Source organism: Polyodon spathula, chromosome 1 (genome assembly GCF_017654505.1).
Source record: "Polyodon spathula isolate WHYD16114869_AA chromosome 1, ASM1765450v1, whole genome shotgun sequence".
Taxonomy (NCBI): domain Eukaryota; kingdom Metazoa; phylum Chordata; class Actinopteri; order Acipenseriformes; family Polyodontidae; genus Polyodon; species Polyodon spathula.
The window spans coordinates 2,165,545-2,185,901 of NC_054534.1; the positions used below are offsets into that span (position 1 = coordinate 2,165,545).

The window sequence follows — 20,357 nt, forward strand, 5'->3', positions numbered from 1 at the left end:
GATCATTTTGAATGACCTTTGCTGCTGCAACAGTGTTTGCCACTCCTCCTACTTTTGTGTCGTCTGCAAATTTAACAAGTTTGCTTACTATACCAGAATCTAAATCATTAATGTAGATTAGGAATAGCAGAGGACCTAATACTGATCCCTGTGGTACACCACTGGTAACCACACTAGGTTTTTCCTCTAATCAGTACTGTTTTCTACATGTTAACCACTCCATAATCCATGTACATGTGTTTCCTTGAATCTCAACTGCGTTCAGTTTGAGAATTAATCTTTTGTGCGGGTTGTCAAAAGCTTTCTGGAAATCTAAATAAACCATGTCATATGCTTTGCAATTATCCATTATCGATGTTGCATCCTCAAAAAAATCAAGCAAGTTAGTTAGACACGATCTCCCTTTCCTAAAACCATGTTGACTGTCTCCCAGGACCCTGTTACCATATAGGTAATTTTCCATTTTGAATCTTATTATAGTTTCCATAAGTTTGCATATAATAGAAGTCTTTCACTGCTAGGCTCCTGTACTCACCAGGGTGTGGAGTCAAAATAAACAAATACAAGAACACAATGGGAACTAATTCAGCCCACCCCATCTGTGAATTTATAAGCATTATAAGCATTAACAATCTTGTACTGCATCCAGACCTTGAGTGATATTCAAATATCGTATTGCACCTGCAAAACAAAGAATCATTCAGCTCACTGCCACAGAGCACACCAAGTTGCTACCCAAAACGCAGTAAAGTAACTTTGCTTTTTTTCATAGCATGTCACAGTATCTTTCTAATGTTACTGTTAAAAACTGCTTTTTAAACTTGTTATTAAATGTAAGAAAATAATGATAATAATTTGTCAGATAAACAGATCAGGATCTATGCAGGTTTAAATTAGTCTTTTGCAAGGTGTTAAAGTCCATCAAATGCATTCGACAGTAGAACGATTGCACTCTTGTGAGACTGATGCAACGGGATGCTTTACATTAACCCCATTATGGATTCATCCCAGAGCTTCTCTTCCTCAGTTCTCCCGTCCAATTCCTCTTTCTTCTTCTTATCTTTCTTGTGTTTCGGTTTGCCCTCCTTGCCCTTGTGCTTTGCCTTCTCCTCCTTCGCTGGCTTCTCCTCGGTCATCTCGCCCTCCTTCTCCTCTTTGTTCTTCCTCTCCTTCTTTGCTTTCTGTTTCTCCTCCCTCTCCTTCCCCGGCCCAGTGTGCTGGTGTCGCCTCCTCCTCTTGTGCCTGGCTCGTTCTTCCTCACTATCTGAATCCTCCCGCGGCCGCCTCTCTTTCCTGTGCTTCCTCTTCACCCTCCTGCTCGGGCTGCTTCCCGCATCCTCAGAGGTCCCGTGCCCATAGTCATCCTCCGAGTCATGGCTGGAGAGCTCCTGGATGCCCTCTTTGTAGAGGGCTGCTGGCTGAGGCTGCACGCCTGCGCTATAAGGGTAACATGGGATGTTCTCCTGTGGGGGTGGGTACATGGGACTCACTTGGAATACCCCACGTGGTTCCGCAAGAGGACCTGGTCTGTAGTCCATAGACGGAAATGAAGAACCATCCTCGCACTCTCCCGATGGGGTCACCTTCGCTTGTAATCTTTGGCTTCTCATATTCTTCCTGAGCAACCTGTTCTTTGGTGAAAAGCCAGGTCCCTTCGCTTCAAACTCGCCCTGTCTGAATCGGTTACCCTCCCACGATTGTGGAAAAGGTGGACCCCATGGTTGGGCTTGGAACTCAGGTTGCCCAAATGGAGGGAAACCAGGATTCTGCATGTCCTTACCAAACGGGCCTGGCCTGAACAGCATGTTCTGGGGTGCAAATTTGGGAATCATGGCATTTCCTGCAAAATTGTCTTTAATAAACCTTCTTTGGGTCTTTGGTGGAAATCCCTGAACGCTCTCCACACATTTGCTTCCTCTGAACCAGTTGTTTTCCTGCATTGGGAAGCTAGGGTACCCCTCCTCACCAGTCTCTTCTTGCCAAGGACCACCAGTGTCTTCCACGGAGAAGTTGCTGGCCTCATCATCCTCCGCGCACTCGCTGTCTTCAAACCCCTCCCTCCCTTTGTTGCTGGAAGTCTTTGGGGCCAGGCCCCTGGCTTTCTGAACCTGAATGTAGTCAGCCAGCTCATCCTGGAAGGAATCGTAGACCTTCTTCTTGGTGTTCTTCATAAGGTTAGCCACCTTTGTCTCTCTGTGGAAACACAAGAAGCCTAACTGATTATGTGAAGAAAGGCCTGCATGCAGTCTGAGGGACGTGAAATGTCAAGATGGAATGAGAGCGTGAAACAAGGAGGAGGATACCTGCATTGTCATTAGGAGGAAAACAAGAGTAGGAGACGAGTGTGAGTGAAACTGAGCAAAACCTGGAGAGATAACAGTTTCTCAATCACAGAATGCTTACTTGGTCTGATGTTTATTCCCCTGCATATGTGCCTGGTACATTTCTATGGAGTTCAGGGTAATGCTGCAGATAGGACAAATAAAGGTACTCACTCCAACATCTAAAAGACGTGGAAAGAGAGGAGGATAGATTATTATTTTTTATATGATATAGAATGTCACGCTCATAATTTCACAGTGTGGCGAAATTCAAAAACAATTGTGGCTGAGCTAATCTGTGCATCTACAGATCAAAGAAGTTATTCGGTGCTCGATGGTGTTGCAACTGCAGATATGCAAGACAGAACATTGCAAAACAAGCCATTACTGATGTTAAAATACATCAAAATACAGAAAATACCTGTATTATTCCTAATGAGCTTTAATAATACAAATAATACAAAACAACCGCTACAATGCAGTAGAGCAGAGATGGAAATAAGACTCCTACTGCACAGCAGTTTCACCCATTCCAGGTTTTATTATGAGCCTAGTTACGGTTAATAAGCTCAGGTGTGTCACCTTAAACTCACAGTAAAACCGGGAATGGGTCAAACTGTTATGCTTTTCCATCCCTGACTACAGCCAGCCCGTGCTTACCGTTGGAGTCGCTGTCAGCAGGCACAGCCTCCTCGCCCAGGTCCCGCAGCAGCTTCCTGCGCGTCTCGTTGCGGAGGTGCTTCTTTCCGCTGTAGTGCTGCTGCGCCATCTGGGAGTTGTTGAAGGATGCGGAGCACAGCTTGCAGTACTTATTGGAGTCGTTCAGGTCCACTCCCGAGGGGGCAGGCTCGCTACCCGGCTCCCCGCACCTCTCCTCTAGAGGCGCCGACTCATGCACGACCACTGGGGGGTCCATCGAAGGAGCAGCCTCAGTAGGAGCGTTATCTTAAAGAGAAAGGAGACTGTCAGAGTGTGACAAGAACAGGGTCAGGGTAAGTGAGGTTAAATGCTATGGAGTGCGAAGACCACCTCTCCACGATTAGTGCAGTTTGTGCTACCTGCTTGTGACTGTGTGGCCGGCGGGGTCAAGGCTGTGGACAGCTTCTCTCCTCCGAACTTCTTCAGATACTTAGCGTGCACTTTCCCTGTGTAGTGAGACTGCGCCACCACCGGGGAGCTGAACACCATGTTGCACAGGCTGCAGAAGCGGTTCTTATCCACAACACCCTCATTCTGAAAGGGAAACACACACAGCAGATTGCTACAATGCCAGTCAGTGCTGGGCAAAGCTAACTGGCTGCAATATGCATTATGCTCCAGTCGTTCCTGAGGTTTACAGAGACAGACCCCATGCTTCGTACATCCTTGTGACCTGAAAGATTTCTGTTGATTGGTTTTCATTCCTATTTAAAATACTGATAATCAGTGAACTTTTTTTATAATGCACACATGGTTGAAAAGGATAAATAAACAGTTAAGATGTTTGCAAGATGACTTCAGGTTTTACAGTGTCGTCACGCTGTTTCTTGAATAACTCAATGTTGATCTCTCTATTGAAATTTGCTGTAGATGTCTGGAGTGTTTAGTTATGAAGCCTGGTCAGCTGGAGTCCCACCAGAAATACTGAAATATATCAGACATCTATAATAATGAAACTCAAAACTGTACCTTTTCATTGATCAAGCTCACTGGATAATACTAAATGTGCAGTTATCACAGGGTCACTGTATCAATGAAGGGTACTAAGACTCTGACGATCTCAAAGTCACAGATTTGGGGTTGAGAGACCCCAGAAAATCCTTTCCTGGTGGTAGCTGTAGGTAAAATGAACCTTCTTTACCCTGAAGTTGCTCTGCTCATTCTTGGCATTCTTTTTATCTTTATCTTTCTGCATTTGAAAGAAGAGCTTGACCTTCTGGGCGTGCTTCTTACCCTGCAATACACAAAGCGAGCCAGATGTTTCTATAGACATGCCCAACTGGATTCACACATTACACATACAAATAAAGGAACCTTTAATAGAAAGTTGAATTATCACACTTCATAACAAACCTGGAAAGATTTAGTTTTATTGCACTGAACATGAAAGTAAACTGCTAATGATAACAGCATAATAATAAGATAAGTAGTAGTAGTACTTATAATACTACTACTACTGCTGCTGCTACTACTACTCATATTAATAATAATAATAATAATAATAATAATAAACAATGGCTGCACATTTCTAAAGAACGTCATTATTCACTAGGTACTCCTAAAGAGGTACTACACAATACCACTTTGAATCAATGAGTCACGCATGGAGGGCAAAGGAGGAATGATTCAATAGAACTATTTATACTGAAGTATAGTGATTTCACGGTTGTTTAACGTCACACAGTGGGATAACACCTTCACTAATAGTGTTTGATAAGGGGGGACACTGATTCTTATTGACATACCTCATAGTGGGAAATGCGCTGTGATTCGTACTGCAGCACAGCTCCACACACCTTGCAGAACGAGTCAGTGAATAGCTCACTGAAAAGCTCCTTGTGATTCTGATCATCTGAATACAAATAAAGAAACAATAACAATAACAATAATAATTAAAAAAAAAAATAATAATAATACAGAAAAGGGTCTGGTTCAACCAAAGCCAGGAAGGCATATATTTACAGTTGGCTGTGAGCAAGTCACTTAACCTCTTTGTGCTGCGTCTTTGAGGTGAGACGTTGTTGTAAGTGGCTCTGCAGCTGATGCATAGTTCACAAACCCTAGTCTTGTATCTTGTAAAGCGCTTTGCGATGGTGGTCCACTACGACAGGCACTATATAAAAATAAAGATTACACTATGGAATGCAATTTTTGTTCCTGGGTAGTAAGTGTTATTTCCTAATTGCTTATGCCTCAAAAGTATAGAAAATGGCTATTATTCCCCACGAACTTTGCTTTTGTGACCAGGACAGTGATATTTTGAAATTTACCTATTTCCAATGAGAAAACGTGCAAATTTGTGTCTTTTCGTTCACATAAAGTCAGAAAAAACAACATATGAATCCAAATTAACATGTATTTATACTAAAGTAATACAAAAATGACTACAAAAGATTTAGAAGTGAGTAGTTTTTCGAGATTTACGATTACACTGTAAATCACTTTCACGAATCAGCCCCCAAATGTAGTCTCCCATCATGTTCTCGTTATACTGTCCTTGGTAGCGGCGTTCAAAGTCCAGTATATCCTGGTGGAAGCGCTCGCCTTGCTCCTCCGAGTACGCTTCATGCTCTCCTGGAATTTATCAAGATGAGCATCAAGGATATGGACTTTGAGGGACATCCTACAGCCCATTGTGCCGTAGTTCTTCACCAGAGTCTCAACCAGCTCCACATAGTTTTCGGCCTTGTGATTGCCCAGGAAGCCCCGAACCACTGCAACAAAGCTGTTACAAGCCGCTTTCTCCTTACTAGTGAGCTTCTTGGGGAATTCATTGCACTCCAGGATCTTCTTTATCTGTGGTCCGACGACGACACCGGCTTTGACCTTTGCCTCAGACAACTTAGGGAAGAAGTCTTGAAGGTACTTGAAGGCTGCCGACTCCTTATCTAGAGCTCTGACAAATTGTTTCATAAGGCCCAATTTGATGTGCAGTGGTGGCATCAGCACCTTCCGGGGGTCCACCAGTGGCTCCCACTTGACGTTGTTCCTCCCCACAGAGAACTCGGTCCGCTGTGGACAGTCCCGCCTGTGGTTGTGCGCCTTGGTGTCCCTGCTGTCCCAAAGGTAAAGATAGCAGGGAAACTTGGCAAAACCGCCTTGGAGACCCATCAGGAATGCCACCATTTTGAAGTCTCCTATGACCTCCCAGCCATACTCATCATACTTCAAGGCGTCCAGCAAGGTCTTGATGCTGTTGTAATCCTCTTTGAGGTGCACCGAGTGAGCCAGGGGAAGAGACGGGTACTTGTTACCATTATGGAGCAGCACAGCTTTGAGGCTCCTGGATGAGCTGTCAATGAAGAGGCGCCACTCATTCTGGTTACAGGCGATACTGATTGCCTCGAACAGACTGGTCACATTGTGGCAGAAGCAGAGCCCATCTTGACGGGTGGAGAAGCTGGAAAAAGGTTGGTGACGCTTCCTCTGATCTGCGACTTGCGCACTTTCATCCAACAAGTTCCACTGCTTGAGCCTAGACGTCAAAAGCTCGGCATTGGACTTGGTGAGACCAAGATCTCTAATCAAGTCGTTGAGGTCTTTTTGGTTGGGGTAGTATGGGTTTCTCTCCTCAGCTCCACCTCTGAAATTGTCATCTGGATCTACAATGTCTTCCTCGCTCTCTGACTTGCTGCTCTCTTCTAAAGACGGCTGCTCTCTCTCTGGAGGAGTGGGTACGGGGAGCTCATGGCAGTGTGGCACCAGGGCGATGGATGAAAGAAGGTCCGGATACGGGATAGCAGGTGCATTCTTGCATATTTATACTACTATTTATATTACTGGAAAGTTCTAGAAAGTTCTAGAAGTTACTCCAAGTTTACTCAGCAATGAATCTATCTGGAATGTTCTGGAAAATAGGTACATTTCAAAATATCACTGTCCTGGTCACAAAAGCAAAGTTTGTGGGGAATAATAGCCATTTTCTATACTTTTGAGGAATAAGCAATTAGGAAATAACACTTACTACCCAGGAACCAAAAGAAAAAAAATAATTTGTTACACGGTGTTATTATTATTATTACTCACAGATGTCTCTTGATCTCCACAATATGATCCCATTTAATGGATTTGAAAAGACTGCAACATGCAGTCAGCATGCAATGAGCAGAAAACTGCTGGAGCTGTGTCTTAGTGTAGTTGCTACTATTTGTTTATTAAACTGCACATTTTTTCTGTTAAAATATAGGAGAGCCATTTATATAAGATCAAAAAAGAGATTCAAATTTAAATAAACAGAAATAGTTGCTATGCCATGCTGTTATCCTAAAGAAAACATCTAGTACCCTAGTACTACGCTGCTTGGTTTTCCACTAAACTGGCACCTCTTTACCTGGAAGCTACTCCTAGTGAACTTTATATGACAGCGTTGGGATAACCTGTCCCCTCTGGCCTGGTCATGGGATACAATGATACATAATTAAGTATTGTACTGATACTTCCTTATGACTAGAATATCTGGAAATATTAACAACAAAATAATAAAAATAACTGACAAACATTTTGATTACAAAGACACTGAAAAAGACTTCTAGTCAAAATGTTTAAAATACCAGGGAGTTATTTGAAGTATAGCTGTATGTAGATCTGCTGACTAGACCCCAGTTAAGCATACATTGTTGCAGTGTTTATATTACCCTGTAAATATGAAGTCACTACCTGAAATGGTGTCTTAAGATATCGAAGTTTTCAAACTGGTGGCAAAAGCTCTAAAATTACTGGAACCAAAAGGTTAACTTTTCTTACATGACACCCACAAGCAAACTTGACCTAGAGAATCACAAAACACAGTTGTGCATCCAGTATGAAGCCAGTATCTCAAAGCGCTATTTATCATCTGAATACCAAAAAGTCACCGTACCACATGTCAGTCATCTTAGATCACAGGTCAAAGGGTACCACTGGATTTTCTCTGAGGAGACTGAAAATATGAAGCTGGCATCTCAAATAATGTATGAGATATTGGCAGTCAAATCAGTGGAAGAATGATAAGTAAGTTTAACAGGGTGGAGGCTGGGTGTGATCTGGTGACCCCTGCAAGCAAGGGTCTTAACCACTATGCAAAGAGCCGGTGCATCTGTACTTGTGGTTATAGAGCTTTTAACCTCACCTCATTACATAGCACTGCCCTTCACCTAAATTACCCTTACTGAGACACCTGACAAGCAATGGCACTTTCTCATAAAGTAATTAACAGTCAATACATTATCCTAAGTGGATAAATCAGTAATCCCAGGGTCTGCAAGAAATGTCACAACCGCCATGCTTGCTTGAGATCATCCCTTTATCTGTTCAGGGCAGCTCTATACTGTCGTACCTTCGCAGATTTCATGACATTTAAAAACTTACTAGAAAAAACACAGCTTCATTTCAAAATGAAGGAAAAGGGATTTGAAAAACAGCCCAAAGTGTTGTTCAGATACTTAGGGATGCAGCTGCTACACTTCATAGTTGGAATTAAGATCACTGGTTTGATGAAACCCATGACAGATCCTAAAGATAAGAATACAGCCTTGGATCACCCTTGGTCAAGTTTCTCTGAAGACACTGTTATTTGCTTTTTGTACTATTGTGCTGTATACGAAGGCAAGGTTGTTTTTAAATAAATCTGTTGATTCTTAATGAAGAATGCTTGTTAAAGTGTTGTTGCTGTGTAATTATATATATATATATAATATATATATATATATATATATATATATATATATATATATATATATATATATATATATATATATATATCACACACACCCATTCAAAATCAAGACAGCCATCAGCTAATTGGACCACCTAACTAAATGATCCATTGGGTTCATTTGAACCAGTCACAAAGCATGATCATATACACATGATGTCCACTAGATGTCAGCACTGTATTTAGCCACATTTCAAGCTCTGCTACAGAGTAGCACATAACTATTAAAATAGGAAAAGCATGTTCTTTACACATGGGACTGCTTATATGTTATACAGGTCTGAGTCTGCTAAATCTTAAGTTTTACCAGTAATTGTCATCATTTACCAAGTAAGGTGTTCATGTCCGGAATTGCTTTTCGGACATTTACCAAAAGTTTATTGTTAAAGGCATTTGGTTATTCTTGAGATTTATCGGTATGTCCAAAGTAAAGTGTTATCATGTTACACATTCTTGTTGCATGGTGGAACATAATTTGCATGGTCTCGTAACTATGGCTCCCAACTATAACGTTAAACAAATAAACTAAATGTTTTAATATGTGAAATTATTACAAGTTTGTTTGTTTTTTAGTACTACTAGCTCCTGTAAATATTTTAAGTTATGGATAACATGTATACTTGCTCATCTTTTACTTATTATTTAAAAAATGCCTCTCCCTCCCCAACCTTTCTATAATTTTTTTTTGTTCATTTTGAAGTTTCTTTTCCCATGCAGTTACTTAATGTTGAAAGTTAACCTTGTTTCCCATAATCAAGGTTTTATTATTAGGATTATACTATTTACACGCCTGGCTGCTTTCAAGATTATTGCTTATCGGGGTCCTCGTTACTGTTTACAGCTATGGCCAAAAGTTTTTCATCACCCTATAGAAGCAAAATTAGTTAAGTTGTGTAGAATTTTGCAATATATATATATTTTTTTAAATTTTTTTATTTATTTTTTTAAACTGTCTCAATCCTAAAATTCTACTGATGCTAAACTTTTGGCCATAGTTGTGCATGCTAATCCTGTAGCAAAAAACAAGCACATGGTTTTGTCTGCGATGTCTTCATAGGTTTTCAACAAGTTACTTTATTATCCAGAACCTGATATTTTACCTGCAAACAAGCCAGACAGAGCTAACTCATACCAGCCTCAACTACTCCCTGCTGAAAACAGTGTTTTTGCTGGCTATTGCTACACAACTCAAACATAAATATCCATAATATTCTGAAATGACGCCACACAGTGCACACTTAATCCTGCAATGCCCACTGTGCATAATGACAGTACTGCTCTGTAGTGTATTGTGTTTACAGAGCAGTCTAAAACAACTAAATTGTCATTTGCAAAACATTATTTGCTCTTTTGTCAAATCAGCAACAATGAAAGCTGTCCAGCCAAAAATTCTCAGGGATTACAAAATATCTTGTAAAGCGCTTTGTGATGGTGGTCCACTATGAAAGGCTCTATATAAAAATAAAGATTATTATTATTATTATTATTATTATTATTATTATTATTATTATTATTATTATTATTATTATTATTATATGTGTATGTTGTAACAGGGGATTCTTCAACACAGGATAAAACAGCATTTGCTTTTTCCTCAGGGGATACTGTTAAAAATCAGATACTGCTGCTAACTTCTGCAGACCTGTAACTTAAGATAGTGACATAATGACACAAAGCCATAAGTACCTACAGACAAGCAAGCCAATTATAGGTTGCCATTTAAGAGGAAGAATCGCATTGTGTCATTTTGTGTCACTCCATCTCTCTAAACTGCACACAGGTCTTTAAATCATTAAGAGGGGCCTCCCTAGTGTCCTATGCACACACTCATCCCCTGTCAGAAATGCTGGTACTTTTCACCCAGTCTTTTGAAATGCTGGATTGAAAACCCACAACTTGTAATCTATTGTGGAAGCTGAAGTTAGACTCCCCTATATGAAACAGTGTCATCATCCTCAGCTCTGGGTTCATCCGAACCATCTCAGAAGATTCTCAAAGTTTCTGAAGCACCAGTAAAGGCAGGGGGTGGGAGCTAACTCTGAGAAATAGGGATGAATCTGTGCAAGTGTTGTGTGAGCCTTTGTTCTTGGTTTTCAGCCCTGAACATGAACTCTTTTTCAGAGGCAAAGATGAAGGTTATGCAGTGGAAGGCGAGCTGGTTATTGATGTCCTTCTCTTGGCCATGTCCAGTTTACAGTGGCAGAGATGGATGAAGCTGTACCATTTTTTTGTATGGGCAGTACAGTCATCACTGAAGTAATGTATTTTCCTCAGTTTTTCTTGCTTAGAGCTGTTGGATTAGGAAGAGTGCAGTTTATACAAAATCATGGTAAATTCTGAAACCCAGAACAAAGGACCAAGTCAGGATTGACAATTAAAATTATTGTAGCTAACAAAAATAATGCCACTGCCATTTATTATACAGGTCTTAAATGTGCTGCTCTGAAAGAAACACATGATAAAGTAAACATGTACTTTTGTTTTCAAACATGCCACCTGTTAAGTCCCGTTTTCAGTTTTGCACTTGCTTGGTCGTTTCACCTGGAATAAGAAATTGTCCCCACCCCTTCAACAGCTGTTTCCCCCATTGTCCATCATTCTTCCAGCCCCCTACTCTTGTGAAATGACCCAGGATATGAAAGTGTAACATAGTTCCTAAGAATAAGCATAGGAACTTCAACCTTTCTTTGACCTAACTTAATGTAGATATCAAAACGGTACGATTTTTGGAATTATTTGGATAGCTACAATCACTTCAGTCACACACTGTCTATACAGATTCATCCCTATTTCATAGACCTAGCTTTTCCCCCCTCTACTAGTGCATCAGAAACTTTGAAAATCGCCTGGGGTGGCTCAGATAAAACGAAACTTGAGGAAGATGATGCAGTTTCATATAGGGGAGGGAGATTTGTTTCTTGCATCTATACAGATACATTGTGGATGAGAATGACTGAAAACCTCTGAAGAACGTGGAGACTTATTTCAAATGCATGCACCGATGGGGAAATCACAGCGGGGACGCTGGCCAGAGGACGACAAAAGGATACCCCGAGAACATGCTATGCAGTGTTTAATGCCCAGGTCTCACCTCAGCTTCCACAAGAGGATACAAGAGACAAGCACCACTGAGCGGTATGACTTGTGATCTACTTACAGGTTGCGTCACATGAACAGTATTCCGATTTCCTTGTTGCGTCACATGAACAGTATTCCAATTTCCTTGTTGCGTCACATGAACAGTATTTCGATTTCCTTGGAACGGATTTTCATTTTTGGGGATTGACCAAACGGTCCAAGGTCAAACACTGTTAAGCTGTAACATTACTGGTTTGTTTTTAATATTTTTTGAATCCTCACGCAATTTGCAATAACGTACACTCTCTATAACTTCTGACCCCTTGACCCAATCAGGCAGTAAATGTAAATTCAGTTTTTTACTTGGAATGACCCTGAGCACCAAGTCTGGTGTAACTCGCCAGGGGTAGGGTGTTGCCTGTTGTGTGAATGGTCACAGAATGACACCGAAGCAGTTGTCTGAAGGATAAAAAGGACCTACCATAAATTATAAGTGGCCTCAGGCTAGACTAGCTACGCCCTGACAAAATACATAAGACTGCCTCAGAATTTGCAAGGGACATCCCCTTTGTTCATAAAAGATGCTTAGATTAGTCAGACGGAAAGCAAAATGAACAAACTGTAAAGCAATCTACACTGAAGACTCACAGAGCACAACACAGTGGGACAACTTCTGTCACTGACCTACTACCGTTATTTCTAAAGGACCATGATAATGTGCCATAGGAATTCGCCTACTCCCCATGTGAAACGGCGACGGTCAGGCAGTGGAGAACATGGGAACTCATGGAAATACAATATTCGATATGCCATCTGAACAAACAGGGGTGACACTGGCAGGGATGGAAATAAGACTCCGATTGCATACAAGTCTCAACCATTCCCGGTTTTAACACAAGCTTAATTAGCCATAGTCTATGTAACAAGCTCAGGTGTGTGGGTCACACCGCTATGCAATGGGAGTCTTATTTCCAGCCCTGCTTGATTAAAAGACTAACAGACTCTATGAATGGAAAGCATGGACTCAATAATAATTGCCAATATGATCCCTATGGGGCAACAAAGAGACTTCAGATATCAGAACTGAACCTACAGCAGACCAGGAGCTGTAGCACCACTCCCTGTGCAGAAGGGTGCGCCAGATGTCCAGCAAAGTATCAGAGTGATAGGCCTGCCACTCACTGCATGCTGCTGCTACGATGATGTATGTGTGGACATGCATCATACTTCAGCACCCACAATGGGCTAAAAATGCATTATATGCATTGAATTGCAGTCATGTAGCTCTCCATGCACTTTGCTGACCCTCCGAGACAGCCCTATATCTTGGACAGGGCTCTTCTCTGGCATGCGGCTGCCTTGTGTCCCTAAAGGTATCATGTATCAGAATGCATGTTGTGTGTGCACTGCACCTGCCTGCTTCACCCATGTCACCCCAATCAATTCACCTGAACTGCATACCCATTGTGCACCTCTCCTTATGGGCCTGTCCTGAGCCCGTCATTATTTCACATGGGGACAAATTCGCTATAGAAACTTTAACACAGTTATTGTGGGGTCTACATGGTGTAGGAAAGGGTTTGGACATGTCACTTAAACAAAACAATGTCTGTCCTATGCAACAAACAAACCAGTTAATATTAAGACTTTTCTTTCTTTAGTTAGCATTGTATATCCTCTTTAAACCTTCCTTCTAGTCACTGATGAATATTTTGTTTGTACGTTAACTGAATATTGTTATTCAGTGTCCATGGTGACTGGAAGGATTCATGGCAGAACAGCTAAATGGGAGACCAGATGAATGGAACATTAAAGAGAAAACAGATTCAAATTTTATTCTTGTTTTTTTATCCATCTATCTATGTGTATGTGTATATCTATATATCTATATCTATATATATACATATATATATATATATATATATATATATATATATATATATATATATATATATATATATATATATATATATATATACACACACACACACACACACACACACACACACACACACTTGTTCTTGTGTTTTTATGGTTTTCATCTATCAACTACTAAAAAACTATTTTGTGTTAAGGTCTGGGAGCTATTCAGTAAAAGTTTCCTGCCATATACATCTTTGGCCAAAAGTTCTGAATGACCATAGAATGAACTAATTTTGCTTCATGAAGTCGAACGAAACCTGCTGAACTGCTTAACATACTGAATCGCATACCGTTTTGTAGTCTTCCATTTACTTAACAAAAAACTGAAATTTTAAAACCCAACATGAAACACTTTTACTATTATGGTTTCCGGTAGACTTCTGCTTTGTCATTTTGTAGTTTCTTTGATTACATGATGCTATATAAAATATCTAAACTATGTTCATAGGTTTTTTATTTTTATTTATTTTTTTAAATTATTTTCTCAATTCTAAAATTTTAGGTGATGCAACACTTTGGGCCATAACTATACAGTGCATATGCAATGGAGGCTACATCAGTCAGTGTCTGCATATTAGCAAGCAACAGCACCATCTTGTGCAACAGCAGTGCATTACCAGTAATGAGAAATAAGAAAAGAAAAAGGAAGCTTGATCCAAAGCAGCAGATTAATAGATTGATCTGGCATTTCATGCTATAAAGACACTTGGGCTGAACAAGCCTACATACTATGGCAGAAAACTACAACTGAAGAGCAGCTCCTGAACTCCAGTGAAAGCACCGTAAGAGACATGTGCTCATTAATATTACCAAAAGAACGTATAAACAGAGTCTCTAATGCATCCAGCACCCACATCTAGAGAGAACACTTATCAAACAAAGCCTCTTATTCCTGAAGGCTTTATAATCCTGCATTTGAAGCTGGATTTTACTATGCCTCCATTTCCACCTGCCACGGGGATGGAGCTCAGGGATGGGAAACAAGTCTCCTGGTGCGTAGCAGTTTCACCCATTCCAGGTTTAAATACAAGCTTGATTAGCCACAATGTACAGGTAACAAGCTCAGGTGTCTCTTACTGAACTCATAGTAAAACCAGAAATGGATCCACCTGCTATGCCCACCCTTGGAGTTGAAAATATTTGCTTCCATCAGCAGCAGATCGATATCTGAACTGGAACATTGACAGTGCTGGTTTAAAATGTATATATATATACACACACATACAAATACATACACACAGTGCAGGAAAAAAATAAGAGACAACTGCAAAATTATCAGTTTCTCTGGTTTTACTATTTATAGGTATGTGTTTGGGTAAAATGAACATTTTTGTTTTATTCTAGAAACTACTGACAACATTTCTCCCAAATTCCAAATAAAAAGATTGTTATTTAAAGCATTTATTTGCAGAAAATGACAACTGGTTAAAATAACACAAAGATGCAGTGTTGTCAGACCTCGAATAATGCAAAGAAAATAAGTTCAGATTTTTTTTAAACAACACAATACTAATGTTTTAGCTTAGGAAGAGTTCAGAAATCAATATTTGGTGGAATAACCGTGATTTTCAATCACAGCTTTCATGCGTCTTGGCATGCTCTCCACCAGTCTTTCACACTGATGTTGGGTCATTGTTGGGGAACATTGTCAGAGCAGAAGGAAGCACGTTTTCTTCCAGGACAACCTTGTACTTGGCTTGATTCATGCCAAAGCTGCCCGATTCCAGCCTTCCTGAAGCACCCCTCTCCGACCACCGACCCTCCACCATAATTCACAGTGGGTGCGCGACACTGTGGCTTGTAGGCTTCTCCAGGTCTCCGTCTAACCATTAGACGACTAGGTGTCGGGCAAAGCTGAAAACTGGACTCATCTTGGGGTGCTTCAGCAAGGCAGGAATCGAGCAGATTTGTCTTTGTGAAGGACGCATGAATCAAGCCAAGTACAAGTCCTGTAAGAAAACTTGCTTCCTTCTGCTCTGACAATGTTCCCCAACTCTGAGGATTGGATTTTCCAGCAGGACAATGCTCCATACCACACAGCCAGGTCAATCAAGGTGTGGATGGAGGACACCAGATCAAGACCCTGTCATGGCCAGCCCAATCTCCAGACCTGAACCCCATTGAAAACCTCTGGAATGTGATCAAGAGGAAGATGGATGGTCACAAGCCATCAAACAAAGCCGAGCTGCTTGGATTTTTGCGCCAGGAGTGGCATAAAGTCACCCAACATCAATGTGAAAGACTGGTGGCCAGCATGCCAAGACGCATGAAAGCTGTGCTTAAAAATCAGGGTTATTCCATCAAATATATTTGTTTTTTTAAATACAGTATAATCGTAAATCTCGAAAAACTACTCACTTCTAAATCTTTTGCAGTCATTTTTGTATTACTTTAGTAAAATACATGTTAATTTGGATTCATATGTTGTTTTTTTCTGACTTTATATGAACGAAAAGACACAAATTCGCCCATTTTCTCATTGGAAATAGGTAAATTTCAAAATATCACTGTCCTGGTCACAAAAGCAAAGTTTGTGGGGAATAATAGCCATTTTCTATACTTTTGAGGCATAAGCAATTAGGAAATAACACTTACTACCCAGGAACAAAAATTGTGTTACATAGTGTTGGCAATGAGAGCAATCACCATATGCCTAACCCTTTTACACTGTCTAAGAATTTTCACCTACAATCCAGCATTTTGTAGACTTTTCTAGAATTAGGTTCTGCATTATCATATTGACATTTCTAGAACTTTGTGGACAATACTATCATAGCATCAAAGGGTATGAATATTTTTGTTTTGCTGAAATAAATAATTGTAGACATCTATTTCTTGCAAATCTATTTCTTTTCCTCATTCATAAAAGCAAAACTTTTGCTACAGAAGGCTTTCCTAAAATTATTTGTTTTGAAAATTTTTTAGATATGATAAATTTCCACTAAAATAATGGAGGTTGTGAATTTATTTATAAATGGCAATTATATGGACTATGATACAGAGAGGTGATCTTTGACCTTTGTGTAATATCCAGTTGCAGATTGGATTGCAGACTGAACGAGGTGAGATCGAGTCTTATGCACTGGTTTTGTGGTGCAGGAGGTAACATGGCAGTATTTCTGTTGTCTTTCGAATATGAATAGTGCTATTTGCTACCACATTCATGGACTAATTAGATAAGCTTCTTGCTCCAAAAAAATCTGCCCAGTTCTTCCTAAACAGAATCCTGAGGCAAAACCAAAAATGTACAATTGTCCCCTAGATGCATTTTAAGGCGGACTCCCTTCGCATCCCTTTTTAAATAAAAATACACAGATTCTTGTTCCTGTTGACAGTCTTCATATTTTTCAAATATTCTGTTAAATGTGAACTGTAGTGGTGGATCCCGATGGTTTATCTGTTCACTGTTCTTTTGTAATTCCTATATTGTGAACAAAGTTTGTTTATGGGATGAGAATAAATACATAAATAGTAAGATATAGTGTAATGTAAAGCCCCGAGCCAATGAAGCAGATTCACTAGCATTACAGTATAGAAACTACAGACAGCGAAATTCAAGGCAGATTGGCCACCTGTTTGTTTAAAACTAAATCTTTGAAAACTACCAGAAATGTCAACAGGTATAAAAAGCTCAGTATGTTTTATTTTAAAGTCATGTATAGGCTTGCTACTTTGATATTAAATCCCAAAAAGAGTTAGACAAATAGATTTATATAGGATAAACAGTTAAAACCACTCACTACTTTTTATTGTTGTACCAAAAATAACAATTTTGAAATCACCTATAGTTTGCTTAGTTTTTTTTATACTTGCTGTCTGTCCTGCCTCCGTTCCACTGTGAATGGTTAGGGGTTGCTGTCAATCATCTATGATCTGATAGTATAGTTTCACTATCAGTCATTTCACCCAGTTCTGACAGATCTCATTGACTGAAGCAGCACCAGAATGCTCCGATTCGTTTAAATGACTGTCAATCATCAAGACCTGTACCGACTGCACTTTCATTTGCCAGCTCTAGCCCGTCACTCAAAGCGCCTACTTTTGAAATTAGCGTGTTAAGGTATAGGTATGCTTATGCTAGGTATATGATGACAGTTACTAGTTTGACTTGAAAACAGGGCGGAAGAGGAAAACACTTAATGAGTACTGCGCACAATCCCCTGACAGACGTGCCCGTGGCAGGACGAAGAATAAGTGCAAGTTAGTTCTGCTCAGCTATCTAATATTTTGTTCTGTGCATAGTATTTTTACTCTTAAATTTGTGCTATAAAAGTCTGTGCAAAACACTTTCATATGCTGCATTTTCTATGGTTTATTTGAGACTTTAATTGATGTAGGATTTTTTTCTTTACAAGGTATAGCTCTGCTGTGACCAAACATTATTTCAATTAGAATGTTGCATGTGGAATATCATAAAGGGGCTTCGCTAAATGAGGCGTTTCTCAATGGCACAATATATATATATCTATATATATATATATATATATATATATATATATATATATATATATATATATATATATTTTTTAAGCATAAAGGTCGATTTCACCCATTCTCTGCTTGAACTGAAAAATAAAGGTCGAAAAAAACCTGGTAGATTCTAAAATAATCGTTGATTTGGCAAAAAAAAAAAAAAAATCTAATAGCAGAAAGCCTAGTCATGTATAAGACATCAACTTTAAATTATTTAACAGTATTGAGTGTACTACAGTGTTTAAAGTACTGTGTAGGGAGATTCCACAGCATTTGTTTGCCAGAAACATCTGCAACAGTCCAGCTGTACCATTTACAATGAAGTGTATTGTAAACCTTTACACTTTGCACTTATTTTAACTGATACAGCACCAGCACTGGTAAACTGTCGCAGACAAGCAAATATTGTGAAAGAACCACGTATTGATTATGAAAAAAACTCTGTGATTCCACTACAAATACATAAAAATGTTAAAAAAAATGATACTGCACACCATGGTAATCTACAGGCTGGAAACAAATGAGAAACGTAAAACCTGATTTAATTTACCTTCAACAAATCGCCTACAAAGGGGTATTTTCAGCATAATTTTAATTTTTACTTTCAAATGTTTATGTACGTTAGAACATATTTCTACAAATCTGCCCAGTTTTACTGTTGGGTCACTTAATTAGGGGGAAAGGGATAAACAAATCACATGATTCCTTCCTCTTAAGGGAACTAGATTCATACAGAGCATACTTAGAATCTGGCTGGAACGAAAACATGGACTGCATATTTCAGATATGATGTGAAAAACTGGTGCCCACAGTAGATTATATATTAGATAAAGCTGCAGGGCACATCTGAATGTGCACGTTTTTACACACACACGTTACTTCTACTAAATCACATTAAATATAAGGCACAGGTTAAGAAGAACCACTAACCAACACAAGTAAAATGTTCAAACTGTATTTGACAGTTAAGGCTTGTTAGTTACCGACTGGTGTGCTCCTTTAAGCCAATAAAACCCACTGCTATATATAAATACAATTTATAAAATACAAAACCAAGGCACGGCTACCGCAGATTAGGAACAATCTAGAAATAGTGTATTATTCCTTTTATTCTTTACTTTCTATTTTTCTCCTCCTCACCCGATTTAAAAATAAAGAAATTTACCCCCGGGGACTAAGGCCAGGTCGTGTACGTAAAACAAAAATAGTAATAAAGCTATACGGTTTTTTCTTTCCACTAAAATGAAAACAGTACTTTCCCTTTACTAAACAAAACCCAGTCATTCTATTTGAATTAACCAAGTTACGGCGGAATTTGTGAACAGAAACTACCGAAACCAAGTCGTTTCTGGTGAGCGGTGCCACCGCTACGACTAGTGCAGCACGCAGGCTACTCTGCTTTTTCAGGGTTAGAGAAGAAACTATTTCTTCCCATTTTTAAGGAAAATGAAAACAAATGTCGTAATAAGCGCTTCGATCTGAAAACCTTCGTGTAAACGTTGTTAAGGGGCATTCACTGTTCATTTTTATTTGTTGCGTACCTTAAAATGCCAGCCTGGAGTACATTTAAACCCCCTAGCAAAAACACACACATTATACCAGACAGTACAGGGCTCACATTGCAAAACTTCTATAACTACACCGAGGTAATCCATTACATCACAGGAGGAAAACAGGCCTTACCATCCCCGAGCAGATTTCATATCCTTAACACATTTGCAGCTTTATTTTTCTATTACTGTCTTGTCTTTTCCTCTGTTTTTTCTTTCCTAACTGAACTCACCTTTATTCTGGGAATTAATGGTGTTGTGTGTGTTTTTATTAGTCTCGGCCCCAGCTATAGAGCTAGCATGAAAGGCCGAAGTGTTGCTAGCGCTATGGTTAATTTGCTCTTTAATGCTCTCCACTAGCTGCGGGATGAAAGAAACGTCCGACTCCATCTTTGTTACTAAGGGGAGAAGAACGCTGGAACTCCAACCCGGATTATCTATAACAGGGGCGCTTGGATGGGAGGTGCTGCCATCAGGCGGCTGAAGGTATGAAATGCAGCTTTTTTTTTTTTTTTTGGTTAAGGTCCTGACATGAATCCCACCAGAAAGCATTCATCTGATTTCATCAGGAGGAGGCGGCGGCGGGTCACTCGGGAGTTTCTTGAACAGAGACCGATGCCT

The 20,357-nt window shown here is 39.8% G+C and overlaps 1 protein-coding gene across 1 annotated transcript; it reads right to left on the reverse strand.

The window, feature by feature from the left end:
* Positions 1–457: 457 nt before the first annotated feature.
* On the reverse strand, positions 458–20,139 carry LOC121308415 (zinc finger matrin-type protein 1-like). The gene is made up of 7 exons (XM_041240837.1): positions 19,970–20,139; positions 4,766–4,872; positions 4,162–4,254; positions 3,380–3,554; positions 2,982–3,266; positions 2,404–2,503; positions 458–2,193 (listed from the first exon to the last, which is right to left on the reverse strand). Exons 1-7 carry the CDS (start codon positions 20,124–20,126, stop codon positions 981–983), a joined length of 2,130 nt encoding a protein of 709 aa, XP_041096771.1. The 5' UTR covers positions 20,127–20,139; the 3' UTR covers positions 458–980.
* Between the last annotated feature and the right edge of the window lie 218 nt (positions 20,140–20,357).

Coding starts and splice junctions, on each gene's coding strand:
- LOC121308415 (XM_041240837.1), bottom strand. CDS start 20,126: ATGGAGTCGGACGTTTCTTTCATCCCGCAGCTAGTGGAGAGCATTAAA. Junction 4,873..19,969: donor CATTAATTCCCAGAATAAAG/GTGAGTTCAGTT, acceptor ATTTGTATTCAG/ATGATCAGAATCACAAGGAG. Junction 2,504..2,981: donor TGCTGACAGCGACTCCAACG/GTAAGCACGGGC, acceptor CACGTCTTTTAG/ATGTTGGAGTGAGTACCTTT.